Source organism: Malus sylvestris, chromosome 13 (assembly GCF_916048215.2).
Source record: "Malus sylvestris chromosome 13, drMalSylv7.2, whole genome shotgun sequence".
Taxonomy (NCBI): Eukaryota; Viridiplantae; Streptophyta; class Magnoliopsida; order Rosales; family Rosaceae; genus Malus; species Malus sylvestris.
In genome coordinates, this window is record NC_062272.1 from 12,365,939 (window position 1) to 12,391,493 (window position 25,555).

At 40.6% G+C, this 25,555-nt stretch overlaps 2 protein-coding genes and 1 long non-coding RNA gene across 9 annotated transcripts; 2 read left to right on the top strand and 1 right to left on the bottom strand.

Moving 5' to 3' along the window:
- Positions 1-3,268: 3,268 nt before the first annotated feature.
- Positions 3,269-8,000, bottom strand: LOC126594762 (uncharacterized). Of its 7 annotated transcripts, none has more exons than XR_007613416.1 (7): positions 7,629-8,000; positions 7,447-7,499; positions 6,987-7,319; positions 6,391-6,490; positions 5,307-6,283; positions 4,916-4,974; positions 3,269-3,417 (listed from the first exon to the last, which is right to left on the bottom strand). XR_007613416.1 is itself a non-coding variant. In XM_050261021.1 (5 exons), the coding sequence occupies exons 3-5, from the start codon at positions 7,210-7,212 to the stop codon at positions 6,154-6,156; spliced, it is 456 nt and encodes a 151-aa protein (XP_050116978.1). In that variant the 5' UTR covers positions 7,213-7,319; positions 7,447-7,499; positions 7,629-7,954; the 3' UTR covers positions 6,072-6,153. The 7 variants fall into 7 exon arrangements, 1 of the variants encoding a protein (XP_050116978.1); XR_007613417.1 differs by having other exon boundaries at positions 3,274-3,417; positions 6,096-6,283; positions 7,629-7,965; XR_007613415.1 differs by having other exon boundaries at positions 3,408-4,133.
- Positions 4,269-4,654, top strand: LOC126594764 (uncharacterized). The gene is made up of 2 exons (XR_007613418.1): positions 4,269-4,362; positions 4,496-4,654. It is a non-coding gene; the product is annotated as an uncharacterized LOC126594764 (long non-coding RNA).
- An 842-nt stretch (positions 8,001-8,842) lies between the features above and the next one.
- Positions 8,843-12,446, top strand: LOC126595690 (probable pectinesterase/pectinesterase inhibitor 21). Its single transcript, XM_050261998.1, has 2 exons — positions 8,843-9,929; positions 11,415-12,446. The coding sequence occupies exons 1-2, from the start codon at positions 8,891-8,893 to the stop codon at positions 12,110-12,112; spliced, it is 1,737 nt and encodes a 578-aa protein (XP_050117955.1). The 5' UTR covers positions 8,843-8,890; the 3' UTR covers positions 12,113-12,446.
- Positions 12,447-25,555: the final 13,109 nt, after the last annotated feature.

Consider the following 25,555-nt stretch of genomic DNA (forward strand, 5'->3'; position numbering starts at 1 on the left):
GATTCTTGCGGAGTCTTTCCCCACACACTTCTTATTAGAGACCGATTTGATAGGTAGATAGCACATGCTACAGCTTCTGCCCACAGCTCCTTAGGCAATCTCTTACTTTTGAGAATGCTTCGAGCCATGTCGAGGATGGTTCGATTTTTCCTTTTCGCCACACCATTTTGTTGAGGGGATCTTGGAACTGTTAAAGGTCGACGAATTCCATTGGCTTCACAGAATTCTTGAAATTCCTTCGAAGTGAATTCTCCTCCTCAATCAGATTTCATGGCTTTGATCTTGCAACCACTTTCTTGAACTTCTTGAATGCTCCAAATACCTTTAATTTTTGCTTCAAGAAATACACCCAGGTTTTCCTTGAAAAATCATCAATGAAGAGAAGGAAATAATTATTTTTACCCAAAGAGCTTGGTTTTATTAGACCGCACACATCAGTCTGAATGAGCTCGATTGGCTTCTGGGCTCTTGTGGTCAACTCCTTTGGAAAGCTTTTCTTGAACTGTTTCCCAAGTAAACATCCTTCGCAAGCTTGATCAGGACGACTGATGCACGGTAAGCCTCTCACCATCTCCTTCTTAGACAATAACTCTAGTGCCCCAAAGTTAAGATGCCCAAAACGAAGATGCCAAAGCCAGGATGTGTCTTTGTAACATGTTTTGAGGCACTTTGCAACATTGTTTTGAATGTTCATGGGAAACATCCTATTCTTTGACATTTTCACCTTGGCAATTAATCTTCCTTTGTCATCTCTAAGAAAAATGCTATAATTTTTCATGTGAATATCATAACCTTTTTCTAAGAGTTGTCCCAAGCTCAAAATGTTGTTTTTCATATTGGGCACATAGTAGACATTTGAAATTAATTGGTGACCACCATTTTTTAGGGGAATAAGGATGTTACTTTTTCCTTTGACATGTATTTTAGATTCGTCTCCAAAAGAAATGTTGCAACTCACCGATTTATTGAGCTCTACAAACATGCTTCTTCTTCCGCACATGTGATTGCTAGCACCGGTGTCAAGGTACCATGTATAGTCTTGGTCTCCATCATTGTTCTTGCATGCTAGTAGCACAATGTCATTATCTTCTTTCTCTTCTTTCACATAATTGACCTTCTCATCAGGCCTGTTGCTTGGAGCTCTACATTCCCAAGCATAATGCCCAAACTTTTTACAGTTGTAGCATTGAACTTGAGATTTTTCATACCTCAAGTTTGAACGCCCTCTTCCATGACCTTTTGTTGAGCTTCATCCTCTTTCGTAGTTGCTATGGTTGTTGAAGTTCCAACCACGTCCATGTCCATGTCCACGTCCGCGACCTCGACCGCGACTTCTTTCGTACTGGCTTCTCTCGTTGTCTAAGCTTTCTTCTTTCTTCTTTGGCTGGACATGCGTCTTGAGGAGCTGCTCATCATTCCCTTGCCTCTTCTTATGTTTCTCTTCATATGCTCGTAGCGAACCCATTAATTGTTCTATACCAATTTCTTCCAAGTTTTTAATTTCTTCAATCGTCACGACAATGTGCTTGAACTTGGGGTCCAACGAGTGTAATAGTATCTTCTCCATAATTCTAACATCTTCTAACTTTTCTCCGTTTCTTTTTAATTGATTGGAAACGGCTAAGACTCTTGAAAAATAATCAGAGATTGATTTAGACCCTTTCATTTGTAGAGATTCGAACTCACCTCTTAGTACTTGAAGACGAACCTTTTTCACTTGTTCGGCACTTTTGTAAGAGGTTTAAAGCTTCTCCCATGCTTGCTTGGCAGAGGTTGCACTTGAGACCTTCTCAAAGTCATTGTCATCTAATGCTTGGTAGATGAGGTAGAGAGCCTTTTTGTCTCTCTTTCTTGAATCTTTCAAACTCTCCTTCTGGGGTTGGGACAAAGTAGCTTCATCTTCTGGCTCAATGTAGCCTTTCTCCATGACTTCCCATACATCGTGTGCTCCCAAAAGGGCCTTCATTTTGATACTCCAATTATCGAAGTTGTTGTTGTCAAGCACTGAAACTTGGAAGGCTGCCATAACGTTGCTAGCCATACATAGCTCTGATACCACTTTGTTGGGGCTTAAAAAGACTTCACTACTTTGGAGATGTTTATCTCACAAAGAAGAATGTAATGCAGCGGAATTGATAGGCAAGACAAAGAAAGAACACTCAATGTATTACACAAGATTTTTATTCACTCATAAACTTAGTACAAGAGGAAACACTCAAACACTCTTAGAAGCTTTGTTGCTTCTTCTCACTTCTCACTACTTGCTCTCTTGGTTGTTTCAAATGGCGTGGATGCCTTCTCCTTTTATAGGCATGGATAGAACCTTGGAGAAGCATGGAAACATCATGCTAGATATATTTAGATAATTCCACTACCTTCCTATGCTAGAATTATCTACACTAATCTTATATGTTGGTGGAATCCTCACCATTCTTCTAAACTCTTCCACCAACTTGAACTTTGCTAGAATTCTCTAGCATGTGCATGGATTTTTCTTTGTGCATGGGCTAGATCCATTATCTTTGGGCCAAGACAAGTTTAGAATTCAACATCCTCCTGGTGTTGCTATATAACTTCTTTTTCTTCAAGGTGGTAACGAAACATGTTACTTTTGTTGCACATTTCTGACTCATACCTTCTCTTTTTTCCTCTTTCGAACTCTGATACAGTGATAAAATTTTAACCAAAAAGAGAAGAAGAAAAAAAGAAGCTCAGTGGTCTGCTTCTTCAATGGAGTCCAGAATTGTTCTTTCATAGATTGAAAAGATACATATTATTCTCCCGCACTCTTTTCGCAACTCTACATGTTTTATAAGTCTGAAGAAGGCTTCCTTGTAACTTCAAACCCTTTCATTTATTTGGGAGGAAAACAAACCTTTTCATTTGAATCACACAATTAGATATATACTAGAAATTTATACCCGCGCGTTGCTGCGGGATTGAAAATTGTATGAAAACTTATGAAACTTCATTCTTTCAATAACCAATGTTTGAGTCATAAATTGAGGGTTACAAATGCCAAAGTAAGTTGCGACCCTTAATTAATAAAAATATAGTAGCTCTCGGTAGCTATTGTTACCCTTTTGCAGCTCTTGATAAATTTTTATAAAAAGGGTGTGTTATCCACACATCCATTTTTACTTCTCCCACACCCCTTGTTAATTTCTGTCCTTTGATCTTTTTTAATTCATCCGATCCGACGACCGAAAATTAAAAGAATGTGAGAGAAGTAAAAAAGAATGGATATCACATCCCTTTACAAAGTGGGTTGTATTAGTTCAAATTAGATGACCACAACCCACAAAGATACAGTAGCTCTAGGCAGCTATTGTTACCCCTTTGCAGCAGCCTCCTTCTGTAGTACTCTTCACCTTTTTTTTTCAAGCATTTCGAGCGTATGGCAAGCATTTATCAAAACTGATTTAGAGAGCAATTTAATTGTATCAACACAAAGAATACATAAAGCACTATACAATGAAGAAACATTCCATGTTCCACCACCACCTCTCAAACTAAATTCTAAACTACGCACAAAACATTCCTTGTTGTCAAATTTCCAACTATAGCAAAATTTATAGCCTTTGCATGTACACAAATCGGGTGAGCACGTGGGAAGACTATATTTCAATTAAGTTATCTATATGGTGCAAAACAAAACAACTGTACATGTAACTTATGAACAACTGTACATGTAGCTTATGAACAACCGTATATGCAGCTTATCAAAATCCTTTAAAATTGCTAACTACATAAGTACATGCATAATATTCAAGTGAAAAAAAAAGAGAAGAAAGATAAGCCCCAGTTTTCAAATAAGAGCAATGAAATAGGTTCATATGAAGCACACAGAGACTAAAAACGTGATTCTATGACCCACAAAATCATTTTTATATCAATTAACCAATCCTTGTTGTACTATAGTCAAAGAAGAGCAATTGATACTTGAAGATAACTGTCTTAGAATTAATAAATAATACTACAAATAATAGATTTTCTATGTATTAAACAACCACACTTGTGGAAGTAGAAAAATGAAAAGAAAAAAAAAACTGTATAGAAGTTTTTTCACCAGTATCCTCTGAGATGCTCGCCATCAAAAATCCCCATTCGGTATTGATTCCAACACCATTTACCTACAAATAGCCAAAAAGGTGAAGCAACTTGGTGGTACTGAACTGCACCACAAAATTGTACATTAACCACACATACAGTAGCAAGAATAAAGACGTTTCAACATTTGGTTTAATTCTTGGCATTAGATCAAATATGTCAGACTCAAACCATTGTGATTGGTGGAGAGGTTCAAATGCAATTTATTGTACACAACAGAATGTATGCATCCATTAAATCACTGTAAAAAAGGTGTCTCAATGTTAAAATTATTGAAGATAGAGGATAAGCTTTTCACATATAAAGAAGACTTGTGGGACACCCATAACCAATAATTTTTTTCCCCTAAAATGTCATCTGATAACATTAAATCACTGTAAAAAAGGTGTCTCAATGTTAAAATTATTGAAGATAGAGGATAAGCTTTTCACATATAAAGAAGACTTGTGGGACACCCATAACCAATAACTTTTTCCCCTAAAATGTCATCTGATAAACCTTTTATCCAATTCAAAAAAAAAAAAAAAATACTAAACAGAAACAACCATCTAATCTGGCACTGAAAAATTTTAAACTCATAAATGGAAACTTGGCATCAAGTCCCAAACTAAGTGAGATAATGTACAAACAGAAAGACACCTCACTGACATTAACTGGTTTTTGTTTATTGATCAATATAAACTAAATTTTCCTGTAAAAAAAAATTGATTGAGAAAATGACCAAAAATGAAATAATTAGGTAACAATACTTAAAACCTGATCAACATTCAAGAAAAAGGTGTGTGAGAGAGTGAGAAAGTCCAACCGTAATAGTGTGCATGAGATTCCCATAGTGCCTTTGTAATCGTATCACCCATAGGGCTACTGAAATGAAACCAACAAATGTGAAATTAAAATATGAACTTGATGAATTGAATAGATATATATATACAATCTGATATTTCTGGTCAAGAGTATAGAAGATAAAAGCCTACTGTAAAATGAAAACAATTGTAATCTACAAACTTAAGGGTGCAATTGTAAAACCAAAACAATTGTATGCCATTAGAAGGTGCAACCAAAGCATATAATCTCATTAAGCTCGAATTTACGTAACAATACGCGGATTGGATCACAATCAAAATTCAAAACCCATTAATAAAAATCTAATATTTTACTTCCAACACAATTATAAATTAAGATTAAAACATTATTACCTGCTAAGAAATCCCAATAATCAGATCCTTCTTGTCACTTGGAAGAGTCGATTGGAGCCATTCGGGATCACGTTCTCATTGGTATGCAAGCATATAAAAAAATATTACAAACTACAAAGAAAAAAATGGTAAGAATGAAGAAAGAGGAGCGTGCGTACAGAGAAGAAGAGTCCTCATCTAAAATCCAACCATAAGTATCCATAGCAAGAAGATTTCAAGGAGTTGACTATCATTTATGAATTGATAGTGTGAATGGTACTTGGGAATAGTTATTAATTGCGAAAGTATTGTACATAGATGAATGGTAAATCAAAACATACTGAAAATACCGAAAGCTACAATTGTGTTGACTATCATTATCTGTTTAACACAATTTGTTTTGAATAAGGATGTTGGATATATATGCAATCACAAATATTTAATCCATTATATCAGTATCGTCAAAGGAACCGCTTCAAATTTATTACCCAACTGAGAAATTTGTCCTTCATATCTAAAATATGGGACATATTTGTTTCCTATATAAAAAGGAGCTTTATAAGTTTAGATATTAGGCATACTACTGATGTTTTAAGTGGCCTATTATTTTCAAAAAATATCACAATAATAGATCCAAAAATCACATAATCAAGGCCTAATATACTGCAAAGTATTAATCTAAATTTTGATTTCATATCCTCAAAGGGCCAGCACTCAACTTTTAGCTACTCAGACAGTAGCGGTGGGAAATATTCACTTAGATGAAAAGAAAGAAGAGAACACAAATAATAAATATAGCAATCTATTAACCTTTAATGACTCTCAACATGTGCCTGGAAGATGGCTCTTCCAACATCCTGAAATCATGTCAAGAGTTAAAAAAATCAATGGAAAAGCTCTGTAAATTTGACGCAGAGCATATTGCCTTATGGAGCCCTTTTATAATCAAGTGGATCAAGTTCTGCTCATATGGTTCCATCATCCAATCTGTCAACTGTCTGAAAGAATGAAGAGTCAGTATCTACATGAGTAAAATCTGAAAAATAATAGCAACAAAATGAGTCGGCTGTTTAAAACAGTGATACAGCTAAGGCAACACCAATACCTGTATATAAACCACAGCTTCTGAGACAGAGAAGAGTGTATTAAGGAATTCCCACCACGTTTCCCTTCGGAGGTCCACCAGTTCCCTCCTGTATATCTCACTTCAATGAAAACAAAGTTAGACCACACTATAAAATATACTACTCCAGCATTTTCCAAAAATGATATTCCAAGAAGTTAAATGCTTGAAGAACCTAAAAAGAAGATAATACATAAATTTATACTAAATTGTAATATATAGATCTCTATATACTAAAGTGAACTTATTGGACATGTCCAGAAATAAATCTAAGCAAAAACTGAAAAATGAAAACCAAATGGTTATCAAACGCTCCCCAAAGGAATTACACATTTTGGATTCATTAAATGGAGTCTTTCAAGACCTCCAACCAAGTGAAACTGGTATACAAATCCAATGCATATATAGGTATTGTCGATCACTGAAAACTATATGCTTAAAAATCATTTTAAGGACCATAATAACAGTCATTTTATCAAACAGTTAGTACGCATATTTGTCAAACGGAGCCATCAAACATGCTTACTTCGACCTTCAGCTAGTTCCATTCACGTATAATATAAGCTGGAAAATTATACCATTCCCTAGGACGATTACAACCAGAGCTGATTTATAGTTGCATATGCTTCCTTGTAGACCATGCCTGCAGCTGGTTCCTTGATTAGGTGGTTGACAATGCGCTCGAGTAATGGAGCGCCAGAGAAGGGCAGATAAAGACTGGAAGGAAGAGATTTTGGTGGTGCCAGACTCCGCATTGGCCTTTGCTTTGAGTTTGGCTAGGGATTCCGCGGAGAAGTGAAACATTCCCTTCCCGGGGGGGGGGGGGGGGCTTCAAATCTGCCAATGAACTCATCTGAGTGTTTGAAAGGGAGGCTGATAATTGGACCATGACCATCTGGAAACCACCGTTTCTTGAAAATAAAAGAGAACCAAATCATAAAACAATAAATTTCAATTCATTTACAAATCCCAAACTAAAAAAGCACCAAATTTAAACAAAAGAAAACCACCCGTTTCACATCTCTTTGAAGAACTCACCAAGAAACCCTAGAAATTCCTTCAAAGCAAATCCAAAAACTGAACATGAGTACCTGAATTGAATAAAAATTAAAATACAATCAACTGTTAACCATTTTTTTTCTCAATAAAAAATAAAAAAATAAAAACCTTCAAAACACCCAAACGATCCCAAATTCTCAAATATGTTCAAAGAAACTTACCATGAAATCACAGCATCTTCACAAATCATCTTCATATCTGCACCAAAAATAACGAAAAAGAAGTGCAATCAGCCCAAGAAACAAAAGATCAGCAGAAACAAACCAAGAAAATCAAGTATCGGAGAAAATTTTCCATCAGCATTTCTCCTTTTTATCAGAGGACTCGAGCTGGGCTCTGAGAGAGAAGTCGAGATGTTTCGTAGTTTCTTCGAAATAGAGCTTGTGGTTTGCTGTGAGAGAGAGCTCGTTGTTTCTGGAAGCAAATGGAAAAAGGTCGGCTTTTCCGTCCTTCTACTTCTTCAAGATTACGAAGACGTGTACATCTACCAACACGTGTAAATCAAGAGTAGCGCCAGAGAGAGGCACCAACTGAGATTTTGATAGGAATGAAATAATATATAATAAAACAAAGGACTATGGAATGATGCTTCAGCATCAGCACTCTGCGATAGAAAATAATATAAAAAATTTTAAAAAAAAGAAAAGAGCAGCTTTTGCTTTTGAAAGTTGATGTTTTTTATTGTTTATTAGAGAGATGTCGGTTGAATGATGGAGATATTACTATCGGAAGAAATTGAAACAGAAGAGAAACAACGCGTGGATCCAAAAAGTCAGTGGCAGAAACGAAATAAACAAAACCAAGAAGGGACAAAATTGGGAGAACACTGTTGGTGAACAGTGCTCCTACTCACATGATGAACAGTGATTTTGGAACTGGGCTTTAGTATATATAGATTTGTGGAAACACACCTCTCTCCGATGCTAAATAAATAGAGTAGCTCATAGATGTTTTCCAACTATATATTAATATTATAACAAGAACTAGAACATTAAATTTACATATGCTTCCTCCTATTCACACCAATTCGAATTCGTTTTCCGACAGTTTAGATTAATACAAAATTACTAATACAATTGAACCATCAAACTAATTAAGCTACGTACAATCTTTCCAGTAGTCGTTGGTAGTCCACGATTGGAGGAGTTAATAAGCCACTCTTAAAACACAGATCAATTATCCCCTTATAATTAAGGGTCCGCAAATAGCTTAATTAATTTGAAGGTTCCCAAATTTGGAAAACATTAAGGACCCCTGATAATTTTATCGTGACTTGCAACTCTCCAGCCCCAGGTTCCTTAACAGAATTACCGGCCACTATAAAAAAATATAAAAATAAACTCCCATGCAGTATAAAAAATAACAAAAGAAACATGTTACGTACGTAAACGTTAATTACCAAAGACCTGTAAATTTCTTCAACATGAACGCTGAACATAATAAGAAGAAGAAGTTCGCCATCATCGGCGTTTCATCTGTGATTCTAGTAGCCATGGTGGTTGCCGTAACGGTTGGGGTAACCACAAAAAACAAAGTAGGGGGAGGGCACAAAAACTCGGACGGCGGGCATGTCACCACGTCGACCAAAGCAATAAAGGCTATATGCCAGCCGACGGATTATAAGGAAACCTGCGAGAGGAGTCTGGAATCGGCTGCTGGCAACAGCACGGAGCCGAAAGACCTCATCAAGGCAGGTTTCAACGTTACCATGGACAAACTTCGGGCCATCATAAAAAACTCCACCACATTGCAAGAACTGGCCAAGGACGAAAGTACAAACCAAGCTCTAGAAAATTGCAAGGAGCTCTTGGAGTATGCCATCGACGATCTCACGACATCTTTCCAAAAATTGGGTCCTTTCGACATCAGCAAGATCGATGATTACGCGGAAGATCTCAAGGTCTGGCTCAGCGCGGCTATTACTTACCAACAAACATGCTTGGACGGGTTTCAGAACACCAAAGGCGACGCCGGCGACAAGATGAAGCGTTTCTTGAACACCACGCAACAGCTCACCAGCAACGGACTTGCCATGGTGACCGAAATTACTTCCGTGCTTGGGTCTCTCAATTTGAAAGCAAACCGGCGTCGTTTGCTGGCAGGGGGAGGGGGTGGAGGTAATGCGAAGAATGCTCCAAAGGTTATTCCTACGTGGATCAACAATAAGCGTAGCCTCGACGTGTCTACCGTGACTCCACAGTCGATTAAACCGGACGCAGTGGTGGCTAAGGATGGGAGTGGACAGTACGAGACTATTGGTGAAGCTGTGAAGATGATCCCGAAGAACAATGCGGACAAGACGTTTGTGATTTATGTGAAGGAGGGAGTGTACAGTGAGTATGTCATGATTGACAAGTATATGACCAACGTCATGTTGATTGGGGATGGCGCTACTAAGACCAAGGTCACCGGTAGCAAAAACTTCGCTGCGGGAGTCCAAACTTTTCAGACTGCAACAGTCGGTAAGTATTTGAGCGAAGTCTCTTACAAACTTTGTTCTCTTTGGGACATGTATATGTGGCATGTGTAATATAGATTTTCACAATATGACAATATAACAGACATACTAGCATAACATAGCGTAAATTATATGTAGCTGTTTGAGACTTGAGAGATTATTTCGTTGTAAGGGACGACATAGGATTATAGAATGACCCGAACTCATACATGAATCATGACGTTCTTATGATTAATTATGACTTACTTATGAATCGTGATTGTTCAAGGGCCCTTGAAAATTCAGCTGAGCTCATACATAACATTGTACATTAGCAAACTACATATGATTTATACTTATGTATTATAATTTTAATCATGACCAATATTTAGTATTAACAATTTGACAACATATAACACGTTAATAATTAATAGAAAACTTCATTTTAATCCCTAAAAAAGATGAGTTTTAGATTATAACCATATGTAAGATTAAAATCCAATTTTAGTCCCTCACACATTTAATCATATCATTTATTAGTTGTATTTTGATGTTTATTTTATCTTTTTATTTTTATTTTAATGTATTAATTACATTTACATTTAATTTTTATTTCATTCACCATAATATATTTTAATGTCTACATTTAGGCAACTAAATTTTTTATAATATATATTCCGATAACAATTTTGTATGTTCTTCATTTAGGTACATTAATACATTTGAATATTTTGGTATATCTATCGGTACAAACATGTAGTTACATTGATTCAATATAATGCATTTCGTTACGTACACTTTGATACACACATTTGAGTATTGACTTTTAGGTACATTAATTCAATTATTATTTCGGTAAATACATTTAGGTACATACATTTTGGTATTGATATTTAGGTGCATACATTTTCGGTATTGACATTTAGGTTCGTACATTTTGGTACATACATTTCGGTATTGACATTTAGGTACACTTGTAATTGACATTTTTTTATTTAGGTACATACATTTTTGGTATTGACATTTAGGTTCGTACATTTTGGTACTTACATTTCGGTATTGACTTTTAGGTACATTAATTCAATATAATACATTTCAGTACATACATTTAGGTTCATTATAATATATTTCGGTACAATCATGTAGGTACAAATATTTTGGTACAAAAAAGTCAATTTTATATATTTTGGCACAATCATTTTTGTACACTTATGCATCTATATATTTTTGTATCACAAATTTTTTTTTAATATTTCTCATTTACGTTCATTTCTAATTAAAACAAATGAAATATGTGCATATTAATAAAATTAAAATTTAATATGGAGAGATTAAATAAAAATACACATTCAATAAGAAAAATTGAATGTAAATTTTGATAAAAGTACACTCAAGGGATTAAATTGAATATTTAATCTAGCATCAGGTTTTTTTTAAATTTTAATCTTTTGCAAGGACTAATGTTCAAAAACCCCAATAATTAACTAGTTGATATTTCATTGATATGCAGTTGTAGTTGGGGACTACTTCATTGCTAAGGACATAGGGATTGAGAACTCAGCAGGAGCCGAAGGGCACCAAGCCGTGGCTCTGCGAGTGCAGTCGGACTTGTCCATCTTCTACCGCTGCCAAATGGACGGGTACCAAGACACTCTCTACACTCAAACCCACCGGCAATTCTACCGCGACTGCACCATCAGCGGCACAATCGACTTTATCTTTGGAGACGCTGCCGTAGTGTTCCAGAACTGCAAGATGATCGTAAGAAAACCAATGGACAACCAAGCTTGCATGGTCACAGCCCAAGGGAGAATTGACCGGCGTCAGCCCTCGGGTATCATCCTCCAAAACTGCACCATCTCCGGGGACCCGGAGTACATTCCCGTGAAGGACAAGAACAAGTCGTACCTGGGGAGGCCGTGGAAGAACCTAGCTAGGACCGTCGTGATGCAGTCGCAGATTGATGGCATCATTGCTCCGGAAGGGTGGATGGAGTGGACGGGTTCGAACAATCATCAAAGTTGCTGGTTTGGCGAATACAAAAACAGAGGGCCTGGCTCCCACATGAGCAAGAGGGTGAAGTGGAGCGGCATCAAGAATCTTAGTGCCGACCAGGCTGTCGCTTTCACCTCCGGTAAGTTTGTTGAGGGTGATAAGTGGATCAAGCCCAGCGGTGTGCCTTACGTTGCTGGCATGGTTTCCGTTTAGGGTTTTAGACAAACAGTTTAGTGGCCTCTTTTATATTTTCAACATTCCGAAAGGATAGGAAAAGAAGAACATATGACTAATAATCTTATTCTTTATGTATGATTGTTGTAGATATTGTTAATCGTGTGGCTATCCGCAAGTATATTTGGAGCCCATATATGTGTAATATTAGATATTTTGAGGAGTCTTAGTTTTTGTAAATTGTAGGAGACCTTAGATGTTTATATCCATGGTCGTCCGAATACACTCAATTCTTCTAATTTTCTTCATTCACATTCTGTCCTATTTTTGTAACAATTGTAATCAGGAAATATAAGAAATTGGCATTTTATGATCTTGAGTAGTTATGATACTATGTTTTTTTTTTTTTTTTTTTGAGTATTTATCAAATATAGCAAAAAAAATCACCTTTAATTTCAAAAAAGTAACTTTTTATAATAAAAAAATTCAAATATATCCAAAATTCCACTTAAATAGACACAAATACCTCAAATTTAATAATCAAATAAATTAAAGGCTTTTTAGCCACCATTGGCTCAAATTCCGGTCCAACTTCACATTCGCTCCTACACTCCACCACCATAACCCTATCCCCTTTGACCCCCTCATCATTGACATTGAGCGCTACCTCAGATACTTCGAGTGAGAGTAGCAGAATTTCAATCATGCCTTCAACGCCTTCCTTCTTCCCACGACTTGAATCTCAGCCCCTGTCGCCAATTCATGGATGCAGAAACTCTTTCTGAATCACATCAATTCTCTATAATCTTCGAACCCAATTGGAAAAGGAAAATTTTAAGAAAGAAACACTAAATTTATCTCAGGGTGCCAAAATTTGGATTGGAAGGTGGATGGTTTGGATTGTGAGAGAATAAGGGTTTAGGTAGGTTAGGGCTTTTGATTTGGGCATGTATGTTGGATTTACCCACCAAATGTAGAAGACGACTTCTTCTTTTTGTTTTTATTTTTTTTATTTTTTATTTATAATTTCTATTTTTATAAAAATAGTTTTTAAAGTTAATTCACATGTCGTTATATGATTGTATTTGTGAGCCCTACATGGCACCACATCATCGTAATAACAGAGCAATTGATAGATTTTTTACAGAAAAACTAAAATGATCACAATGGACAAACTCAAAAAAAGACTAAAATGATTCATGATAGACAAATTCAATGACACTATTACTGATTTTTATTGTTAGGCACCAGACTTAGGAGTTATGTAAATGTTACGAACCATTTTGGCTAAAAGATCTTTAATTTATTTGATTGTTGAATTTGAGGGTATTTGGGTCTATTTAAGTGAAATTTTGGATATATTTGAAAGTTTTTATAAAAAATGACATTTTTGAAACTAAGAGTTAGTTTTTGGTTATATTGAGAAATACCCATTTGTTTCCCTATCTAATGTGAAGGAGTACACTTTTAATGTAATTATGATACTAGTTTTAGGTTTTTTTAACTTTAATTAATTTGTTGTTGGTGCAATATCAAGCTTTCTATATGTTAATGATATATTGCAATATAGTTTACAATTATACATAGTTAAGAGTAAACGTACAAGCGAAGAGTTTTGGATTCTCTAATATAACTATGAGGAGTAGTTTACAATTATACATAGTTAAGAGTAAACGTACAAGTGAAGAGTTTTGGATTCTCTAATAGAACATTACCCTTACATATGATATGAGGAAACTTAAGAATATTGAGAGTTTTGGATTCTCTAATGTAACATTACCTTTACATTTGATATGAGGAAACTTCAGAATATTAAGAAAATGTTCAAAAACAACAAAGTCTTATTCTACTAAGTAGGGTCCACTGTATGAATCCTAAAATGCTACTGCGCCCAAATTTTCGCCAAGTTTTCCGTTAGCTCCAAGCATTCCATATCTTTTTTTAAAGTCTATTTCCAAGTCTTTCTCTACTATTTTTTCCCTAAGCATATGTCTCATAATTGCATTTCCTAACCAAAGTATCTGTAGATATTCGTTTCACATGTCTGAACCACCTAAACCAATTTTTTCTCATCTTATCTTCAATTGTGACAACTCCTACTTTACCTCGGATATGCTCGTTCTTAATCTTGTCCCCTTGCCCACACATCCAATTCTAACGAAGCATTCTAATATCCGCTACGCTCATTTTTTTGCACATGTTGATACTTAACCGCCTAACATTTTGTATATTAAAGCATTGTTGACCTTATTGCTTTGCTTTAAAATTTTCCATTGAGACTTATTGCCAATGACAGAAATTATTCTTACAGAAGTTGTGAAGGTGGGTTTTTTTTATATATATATTTTTTTTTTTACACAAGATAACGTTATTGACTTAAATTGATAGTTGTTAAGGGGAGAAGGATCGGTAGGAATCGAACCTACACCAGGATGCATAAGCATCATTGTTTCCACCATTGTGATAAAGCATCATCTACTGTGAAGGTTTTTGTTTGGCAAACATAAAAATATTATGAAATATAATGTGTCAATTAATCAATAAATGAGAGGTGATATTTAGCAAATATACTAGTGGTGGTGGAGGTTGCGGTTGTGACTATAAGGGCTTGAAAGACAAAGTCTCACATTAGAGAAAGAACCTTGCAAGAGCTTATAAGGTGTTAGCTCATTCCTCATATGTCAATATGGTTGAACATCAAATTTCTTTATGGTATCAGAGTAGGTTGACCAACATGTGAAATCCAACAACTACAAGTATTTTATGTCACTTGATTTGCATTGTTCACATGCTAAGTTTGAACATTGTCATACATAAAGAGGCATGTTGGCGGTGAAGATGATGGTTGGGATCATGTGATGGCAAGGTGGTGATGGTCATGATCATGGTAATAGCGATGATGGTGGGTGTGTAGCGGAAATGACATCCAACATCTGCAACTAGTTGAAAATGGGTGGGAGCACCACATAAAACAAGCAACACAAGCTAGGGGTGGGCATGGCCCAAGCCGTGTCCAACTTTGGAATAATAACCAAACTGAACCCCTTTGGAAATGAAACAGGGAGGAAGGGGTGGGGCAAGGCGGGGCCATATTTTTAAAAATAAAACCAGATTTAACCCGACTTGTTTGAAACAGGTCAGTTCCAATGGGTCCACAAGTCCATTTCCTGATGCCAAGAATTCTCCAAAGGCAACGTTAAGTAATGCTTGTGTTTATCTTCTACTTCCTCGCTACAAATTCCTAACTAGAACAAAATGCAGAAAAACTCAAATCTAGAATTTGTATCCACCTAAGTTCCTAACTAGGACCAAATGCAGAAAAAACCCAAATCAGTGAAAATAATAAAAAAAATCCTAAATCAGACTCAAATCAGTAAACAGTGTAATAACTGAAATACAGGTGTGAATTACTGATTGGTTAAAATGTAATAAGGAGAAATGTAGAAGATTGCAGCATAGGAAAATTAGTTAGAAATGTGGTATTATAAAAGCTGTTGTAAAACGTTTGCTATTCATTCAATACAGTTAGTCATTTTCTTTCCGCTGCTTATTGTCTTTCTCTCTCTCTCTTCAAGCTTCCTTGAATTCTTTGATCTTCATCTTCTTGAAATCATTTGTTCTTGTTATCACAGTGAACCTTTAATGAACTCGAGGATCTTTTTAAAGGCTCATGGGCTCAAACCAAGCAAACCAAGATCGACGAAGATGGTGGTCAGGTGGTGGGTGAGAGGTACCTCGATCGACAAGAAATAGGCTAACACTAGAGTGGAAGATGCTTCGGATGCGGCTTAAGATTTTTACACCACTAGAGGGTGCTGCAAGGGCAAAACAGTTACCAGCAAAAATTCTGAGTGTTGCATGCCGTGATCACCTTCTCATTGCTGATATTCCTATGGCAAAGGGCATTTCTGCAGCAACCACCACTACTCTTGTCAAGATTGTATTCGTAGCTCATGTCGCGAGCTTGGAGAATGGGTCAACATGGTGGTCATGTGGTGGGTGGGAGGGACCTCAATGGACGGGATGAAGACGAAGAGTAGAGAGAGAGACATAGACTAGATCAGGTGGTGAGTCTGAGAATTTTGGATATTAGAGTTGGGAGAGACACAGACTGAGAGAGGGAACATATTGATATTTATTTGATATGTGTGGGAAATCACAAATCAATGACGGAAACAATTCGACCCAAAGGCTCGTTTCCTCAAATTTTTAGACTCGCCTGCCCCACTAATTACGTGGATCCGTCCCACCCGGCCTTGTTTTGTGTTTAAAATTTTAAACTCGCTTCAAACCCACCCTAACCCGCAAGGACCCGCCTCAACCAACGAGTCCAGGGCCATTGTGCCCACCCCTAGCACAAGCTGCAACCACTGGAAACAAACACCACTGTGTCACATCAGCAACAACAACGTGATGAAAGAACAAAACCCCAAGATGATGGCAACAAAAAATACCCTAACTATCAATGTGGACATTTCATACTCACAAAATAGACTTATTAGCATCAGAATTGGCAATTTTCAGAAAGCTCAACCTAAGTCTAATAATGGACTTAATTAAGATAAAAAAAAAACACCCCATCTAGTTGACAATAATTCTTGAATCTATGTTTCGCTCTCTCCAAATTTCGCATACCATATCATGGTGGTACTTCCATTGAAAGCTTGACCGTGTCCTCTATTTTTATATTAAATTTGAAATTCAGTTTATGTCTCTCAAAAAATAAAATTAAAAAATCGCTTGCATCTGCAATCACTTGCACTACAGAGACTCAGAAAAGCAGTTGCTTGCAGTAGTACAACGTCTGCAATCAACAAGTAGGCCCCTTCTTGTTCCCAAATCCAACAACTGCGGTGATGAATTCCCGGTTGTAGTGCAAGCGCTTGTAGACGTAGTGTTTGGGCCCAAAATAGCAGTTTGGGCTGAGGGAGGTATCACTTTCGGCCCGGGAAGACTACGGCGAGAAAGTCATGGGGGCTTCAGCTCATGGGCTTCTAGGCCTAGATCGGTTAAATCAGAGTGCAAGTCGAGTCCTAATACAATAGGGACCCTCGACGAGATCAGTAAAACTAGAAGGCGAATCCGGCTCAGTTAAGGACTAGATTCGTAGTCCTAGCAGAGGTAGGACTGATTGAGGTAACGTTAATCCGGAGAAGGAAACCCAGTTCGAATAGGATTAGAACTCGGGCTCGGTGTTCTGCTTCTATAAATACAAGACATTCAGCAATGGAAAAGCCCCACAAAAATCAATACAAAATTGCCCTGCGCAAACTCTCACAACTTGAGATCTTTTTCTTTTCCTTTTTCGCTGACACATCTTCCGTTGGCATCAACAGCACTGTGGAAGCAACCGGTGATATCTTAAGTCGGCATAGATAGCTCTGTCACCGTAGAGTCGGTCGGTCTCGCAGTATCTTCCGTTGGCATCAACAGCACTGCGGCGAGAACGGTCGATTGCCTATCCAAGTCTCGGTCGAGAAGGGTTTTCGAATCCTTGTTGGTCGAGGTCATCTCATTAGCCTTCTCGGCGAGGTGAGGTGTTACAGTTATTACATTCGGCACATTGTAAGCCGAATTCGGTTCGTGAACTTTGTAAGAAATAGCAGCCTTGTCTTCAGGCTCGAGAACCCAAGAGGCCGAGACGCGTTCCTTTCTCGGCCGCAATCGCAAGACGCAGAAGTCAGTAGCGCGACCCAACGCAGCATCATCAAATTTACTCCTCGGCCGACGAGTTGGCACGCCCCGCAATCACCGAAGGACGTAGTTAGCTTAGAATATATTCGGCCTGCGCGCCACGTAGGCTTTGTAATTTCTAGGGTCAACATTTTGGCACGCCCAGTGGGACCCAGTGCTAAACTACGAAGTTCATGCCAATTGAAACACGATCGGTAAAAAAAAAAACAGCTATGGGAAAGTCGACAGCCGATTTACCGAGTCAGAGCATAGGACAGAGTGTGCCACAGGCGCAGAATCCCCTTAGCGTTGGTACACCTGAGTCCACGAGCGCGACTCGCCGAGAGAGAGAACTTAATCTCGGCGGTCAACTCCGTGGTTTAGAGATCCCAAACAGAAACACATGCGTTCTCAATGAAGGGATAATAGAGGAATGTGATGAGGATGGTGGTGAAGGAACAGACCCACCAACGAGGTCATTCCTCCGAAAGCGACTGGACGAGCAGTCTCGGTCAGTCGAGCAGACGTTCAGTCGAGGCATTGACAAGCTGCAGGACGCGATACTCAGTGCCAATGATCGGCAAACCAAACTGCTCGAAATGCTGGTTAGCCAAGTTGGTGGCAGCAGGCCTTTCGATCTTCGCCAAACTTGCTTGCCAGAAAACAACCCGGCACCGATTGTACCGGCCGGGCCTATTCTTTCCCCGCTCAAAACAATTAACTTAGAGAAGGGAGGAGGGTCGAACAGTAGGTCAGACGGGACCGACCAAAGGGTCGAAGCAGCATCTGTTGATATGACCGAAGTTCAGCGGATGATCGACTCCGCTATGAAGAAAGGGCCGAAGTTTCCCAAGTTTATTCATCCATACCCAGCTTACGTTGAGACGTTTGGATACCCGAAGGGCTTCAAGATCCCAGATTTTAGTCTTTTTGCTGGTGAATCGTCCCTGTCTTCGTTGGAGCACGTGGCTCGTTTCACCGCGCAATGTGGAGATGTGAATAGTGATTTCCACAAGTTACGGCTGTTCAATTTTTCATTGACCGGCTCGGCATTTGCCTGGTACATCAATCTCCCGTCTAATTCCGTCCAAAACTGGGAGGAGTTGGTCGAGAAGTTCCACGAGCAATTTTATCGGCCGGGGATGGAGATGTCAGTTTCTTCATTAGCACGGATGGCTCAAGCGTCTGATGAGTCACCAATGGATTATCTTACTAGGTTTAAATCGGCTAGGAATTGGTGCCGAGTGCCCTTACCCGAAGTCGAATTTGTCAGACTTGCTTTGAATGGTCTTGACGTCGAATACAAAAAGAAATTCTTGGGGGCAAATTTTCGGGACATGTACGAATTGGCCCAGCATGTCGAGCAGTACGATTATTTGCTCCGCGAGGAAAAGACTTCGAAGACTCCAACTCGGGGAACGATTTACAAGAACCCTACTGTCAATTATGCATCAACCGAGGATGAATGTGTTAGTGTGGATGCGGCTGAGATAGTAATAGATAAACCATACATTTGCAAGGCATTAACTCAGGTTGATTCTAGAGAAGCCAAAAGTCGCTCGGCCACTGAAGGAACATCGAAACCGTCAAAGGTTTATACTTTTGATATTACCAAGGCTGACGCAATTTTTGACCAACTGTTATCAGCAAGAATCATTAAGCTTCGGCCTGGTCATAACATTCCTAAGGCCGAGGAGCTTAAAGGAAAGGTGTATTGCAAATACCACAATTCGAGCAAACACACGACAAACAATTGCGTCGTATTTCGTGATAACGTCCAAAGCTGGATTGATAATGGCAAACTGAAGTTCCCCGAGAAGAGGATGAGTGTTGATACTGATCCGTTCCCCACGGCAACAGTAAATATGGTCGACGCGTACCTACCCAAGGACAAAGGGAAAGGCAAGGCTGAAGTGGTTGAGACACAACGCCCGCGGAATCAGAATGTTCGGCCACGGTTCATGGCCGATTCGCGTTCAAATAAACTATCTGCGGCCTTAACGGGGCCCGCTATTGTCAAATCTTTGACGGAGTATAGCGCCGATGAAGATAGTGGGACAGCGGTTCTGTGCAGGAAATGTAAAACGAAGGTCGACAGTGAACCAGAAGAGAAACCTTCTTCGCAACCCGTGGCCGTAACTCGGCAAAAGATAGCCAATGAAGACCAACACCATGGGGTTTTTGGGAGGCTCGGTCCTAAAGTACGGATGGAAGAAACACCCCCGGTCAGGCGGCGCCTCGATTTTGATGCTTCATTTTATGACGATGATTACTATAAGCGTAATTCTAGCAGTTCAGGATCATCACGGAGTCAAAAGACCTTCAAGCCTCCTGAGCCTAGAGATCAACGTTGGTATACGTACCATTCTTCGAAGGGCGTCTATACCGCGTTGTCCAAATCTCAGAAACGCCGGCATCAACGGATGGATTGCATGGCTCGCCGACAAGCAGCCCAAGAAACTTCGGCCCCTAAGTGGCGACCGAAGGATACAGTTGCCACTAATGAAAAGCGACCACCTCCACCAATTATGACAGAGTTGGCTCAGGGAAAACGGCTGGTCGGTCAAGACGTCGAGACCATGTTTGAAGAAGCCGATAAGCGGATCAAACTTCTCATTCGACCAGGGGAAATGAAGGCACGTGTTGAACATTTCAGGCAAAAGGCCGAAAGCAAATTATCCCCGATAGCTATCCAAGAGCCTTTGGTCAAAATTCGACGGAATTTGCACCCCCCGTTCCTTGGGGAGTCTTTGGAATATATGCGAGAATTTCATAAGGAACATTCGGCCAACGATTTGTATGGTTTGCCGAAGGCATGTCAGGACACCATTGATCTTGTCTTGGCTTGTCCGGATGCTGAGCGGATCATCCAGAAGACCTCAGATCCAGGATTGAAAGCAAGGTTCCAGCACATACGAGAAGCTCGTGTCTTTGGATTTGAAGTTGACCCGTATACCGATATCGATGTCGCTGACCTTCCTTTCTCGCTAGAGGACCTTCAGTATTTACGGTATCACTTTGAAGTATTTTCAGCAGTTTCTCTCTTCGGCCTTACGACCGATGAAATCGCCCGTATTGCCCGTCTTGATGCTTATCTCGACACTAGGGATGCTCGGCTACACTACCAGGAGCAGGTTCAGGACTTGACCCCAAGCTCATTGTCAATCTCGACCTTACCTGAGGCGGTCACGCGGAGCCAACAAGTGGCCGAAGCAGCTCCGCCGGGTGACATTGTTGAAGGGACGGAAGAATCTCGTTGTCCGACTCTGACGACAACCAAGTCCGTAGTCGCTAACCAATCGAACGAGGAGGGTCTCGACCAGATGGGCCCGTCCGTCCTGGATAATATGGAAATTAGTATGGTTCATGTATTACCTGCCGATTTTCAATCAAGCACGGCTCAACCAAATTTCCTCGATGGAGATGTGGTTGTCGAGGAACCTGGTCATGTTGATTTTATATTGATTGCTGAAGGCGAGTCAACAGCAAGAGATGATAGCCTAAAGGCCGCTTTGGCCGAATTGTTCCCTCGTTTATCATCGGCCAAGCTTCACCATTTAAAGCCATTGTATGTAACGGCACACATCGAGGGATATCCGGTTTCTAAGGTTTTTGTCGATTGTGGAGCTACTGTCAATATCATGCCCCTGAACATCATGAAGGCCTTACGCCGTTCCAATGACGAACTTATTCCGTCAGGGATCACAATGAGCAGTTTTGTCGGCGACAAGTCCCACACCAAAGGTGTGCTTCCGTTAACTGTGAATATTGCCGGTCGCACCCATATGACCGCCTTTTTTGTGGTTGATTCCAAAACCGAGTATAATGCATTGCTCGGCCGAGATTGGATTCATCAAACCAGCTGTATTCCTTCCTCATTGTACCAAGTGCTTGTCTTTTGGGACGGTAAATCGGTCACTGTTCATCCGGCCGATAGCCAGCCCTTCGAAGCCAACATGATTCAAGCACGGTATTATGACGATCACGTCGGCTATATTACGTTGCAAGGCTTCAATGAAGAAGGACGGCCGACTCGGATTTCCGTTCAGAAAGCTATCGAGGTTGGCGCCGAGACTGTCCAGCAGGATTCGGCGAGACTCGGATTAGCTAACTTTCTCCCCGAAACCGATGTTTGACGCCGATCGGGAAGCACGTAGGGCCGCGGTTTCATCTACTATGGAACGACTGCTGGCCCATTGGTATACGATATCCAAACAACCAAATTCGGGTGTCAACCTCGTCGAGTTCCTTGCTGAGGGAGATAATGAGCCTGTATTATCTTTTGATAAAATTCGAGCCGCCCCGGCCAAGCTCGAAGATTATCGGCCCCTTGTCAAGGACCCTTTGGAAGAGATTAATGTTGGGACGGCCGATGACCCACGACTTTTGTTTATTAGTGCGTTACTTCCTCAACAAATGAAGGACGAGTTGCGGGCTTTGCTTACGGAATTCAAAGATTGTTTTGCTTGGAGTTATCATGAAATGCCCGGCTTAGATCGTGCTTTGGTCGAGCATGAATTACGTATTAAGCCCGGATTCAAGCCTTTCCGTCAGCCACCTCGTCGATTCTCGACCGAAGTACAACTCAGTGTTAAGGACGAATTAGTTCGGCTTTTGAAAGCCGGGTTCATTCGGACAGCTCGATATGTCGAATGGTTGGCGAATATTGTTCCTGTATTAAAGAAAAGTGGTGCACTGCGCATCTGTACCGATTTTCGCAATCTGAATCTGGCAACGCCCAAAGATGAGTATACAATGCCGATTTCAGATCTGTTAATCGATGCCGCGGCGAATCATGCGATCTTATCTTTTCTGGATGGACATGCCGGCTATAACCAAATATTTATTGCCGAAGCCGATGTGCACAAAACTGCTTTCCGGTGCCCGGGGGCACTCGGCACTTACGAATGGGTTGTCATGCCATTCGGCCTCAAGAATGCCGGCGCCACGTACCAACGGGCGATGAACACCATCTTCCATGATTTAATTGGCACCATCGTCGAAGTTTATATCGACGATGTTGTCGTCAAATCTAAACGCCGACAGACACATCTGGACGATCTCCGACAGGCTTTTCTCCGTATGCGTCAGCACAACCTCAAGATGAATCCTGCCAAGTGTGCCTTCGGTGTATCGGCCGGGAATTTTCTTGGTTTCCTCGTACATCATCGTGGGATTGAAGTCGATGAGAACAAGGCACGCGCAATCATCACCGCCCCACCCCCAACAACGAAGAAACAATTACAGTCCTTACTCGGCCAGATCAATTTTTTACGCCGATTTATTGCTAATTCGGCAGGTAAAATGAAAGCCTTTTCCACACTTTTGAAGCTCAAGGACTCCGATAAGTTCATGTGGAATGAGGAGCACCAGGCGGCGTTCACACAGATCAAGGTTTCCCTTACAAACCCACCTGTCCTGGTCCCTCCTCAGCGCGGTAAGCCTCTCAAGCTGTACATTTCGGCGGCCGCCGAGTCCATCGGTTGCCTCCTCGCGCAAGACAATGATGCCGGCCGGGAACAGGCTATCTTCTACCTCAGCCGTAATCTGAGTCCTCCGGAGATCAATTATTCCGCCGTTGAGAAGCTCTGTCTCGCCGTGTTCTTCGCTGCATCCAAGCTTAGGCATTACATGCTCCCGTCGGTCACCCAAGTCATTGCCCAGACCGACGTTATCCGGTACATGCTTACCCGGCCAATTGTGAAGGGCCGAATTGGGAAATGGACGATGGCGTTGTCCGAGTTTAGTTTGCAATACGTGCCGCAAAAAGCTGTGAAGGGACAGGCGTTGGCCGATTTCCTTGCCCAGCACCCTTCGCCTTATGATTTCGGGGGTGCTGATGTTGAGATTGGCATGGTGGTGACCCGCGACAACTATTGGACGATGTATTTCGATGGTTCCAGTACTTCGTCCTCGGCCGGTGCAGGCATCGTCATTCAGTCTCCTCACAACGATCGTTGGTATTTTTCGCTCAAATTGGATTTTGACTGTACCAATAATCAGGCCGAGTACGAGGCTCTGGTCATTGGTCTAGGCCTCCTTCTTGACCTACATGCCACTCGTGTCCTCGTCCGCGGGGATTCTGAACTAGTAATTAACCAAATTAATGGGTCTTTTCGCTGCATGAGTTGTACTCTGGCGCCTTACCACATGATCGCCAGCTATTTGGCCGAGTCCTTTGACGGCATTACATTCGAGCATATTTCTCGGGTTCATAATACCGACGCAGACGAGTTGGCTCAAATCGCCTCCGGTGCACAACTCCTGGGGGGCAAGCTAGGCCGGGAGATACCAATATTACAACAATTATACCCGGCCTTGGTTGATCAGCAAATCCTCCGTCGAGACAATGTGATACGCACCAGGGTCATGTCCTTGCCTTCGTTGTTGGATCGGCAGGACCAGGACTCTATAGAAATTTGCGCGGCCGAGGCAGTACCAGATGATTGGAGAAAGCCCATTATGCAGTACCTTGACAATCCTAACGGAAAACACAGTCGCAGGACACGGGCTCACGCCACGAACTATGTCACGTACCAGAGCGAGTTGTACCGAAAGGGTGAAGATGGTTTGTTATTGCTATGCCTCGGCCCTCAAGAGAGTGCTCGAGCGATCGCAGAGGTTCATGAAGGGGTATGCGGAGCTCACCAGTCTGGACGGAAAATGCGATGGCTACTCCGACGACACGGTTATTTTTGGCCGAGAATACTGAAAGATTGTATCGAGTTTGCACGAGGATGCGTGCAGTGCCAAATCCATGGGCCTATACAAAGGGTCCCGGCCGAATCGCTACATTCGGTCATTAAGCCGTGGCCGTTTAGAGGATGGGCCATGGACGTAATCGGCAAAATCACGCCGACTTCTGGAGCTGCTAAGCATGCATGGATAATAGTCGCAACTGATTACTTTACTAAGTGGGTCGAAGCAAAATCATATGCCGAATTAACGTCTAAAGAAGTTTGCGATTTCGTGGAGGAACACATTGTGACCCGGTTCGGTGTGCCAGAAACGATCATAACCGACAATGGAACAATCTTCACAGCCGAAAGGTTTAAGGAATACACGGCCAATTTGAAAATTCGGCTGGAACAGTCCACACCGTATTATCCACAGGCGAATGGGCAGGCCGAGGCAAGTAATAAAGTGTTGATTGGCATCCTCGAAAAAATAATAAAAGAGAGGCCTGGCATGTGGCATTTGAAGTTGAACGAGGCATTATGGGCATACCGAACGTCGTCCCGATCGGCGACTGCAACAACCCCGTACGCATTGACTTACGGACACGATGCGGTGCTACCAGTCGAGTTGAGCATAAATTCGTTGCGATTAATTGAACAAAGTAGTTTGTTTAGCGCCGAATATAATCAGTCCATGAGACAGGAACTAGAAGATTTGGAAGAAGCGCGACTTGACGCTTATAACTTACTGGTGGCACAGAAACAGATTGCCGAGCGAGCCTATAACCAAAAGGTACGACAGAAAACGTTCGGCGAGGGTGAATTGGTGTGGCAAACGGTGTTGCCCGTAGGAATAAAAGATCCTAGGTTCGGCAAGTGGTCGCCGAATTGGGAAGGGCCGTTCATTGTGCATAAGGTATACGGTAAAGGGGCGTATCATCTTAAAGACCGGACTGGAGTAGTTCACAAATTACCAATTAATGGGAAGTTCTTGAAGAAATACTATCCGGTCACATGGGAAATGCGTGAATAAAAAGTTTGTTGTAGGAAAAGTCATTCCATTAAAATTGACAGGTATTACAAAAATGAGTAGGTCTAAATACATTCAAGGAGACGAGGGAAGAAGAGTGCT

Coding starts and splice junctions, on each gene's coding strand:
- LOC126594762 (XM_050261021.1), bottom strand. CDS start 7,212: ATGTTTCACTTCTCCGCGGAATCCCTAGCCAAACTCAAAGCAAAGGCC. Junction 6,491..6,986: donor TGTAATCGTCCTAGGGAATG/GTATAATTTTCC, acceptor TTTTCATTGAAG/TGAGATATACAGGAGGGAAC. Junction 6,284..6,390: donor AAGCTGTGGTTTATATACAG/GTATTGGTGTTG, acceptor TCATTCTTTCAG/ACAGTTGACAGATTGGATGA.
- LOC126595690 (XM_050261998.1), top strand. CDS start 8,891: ATGAACGCTGAACATAATAAGAAGAAGAAGTTCGCCATCATCGGCGTT. Junction 9,930..11,414: donor TTTTCAGACTGCAACAGTCG/GTAAGTATTTGA, acceptor ATTGATATGCAG/TTGTAGTTGGGGACTACTTC.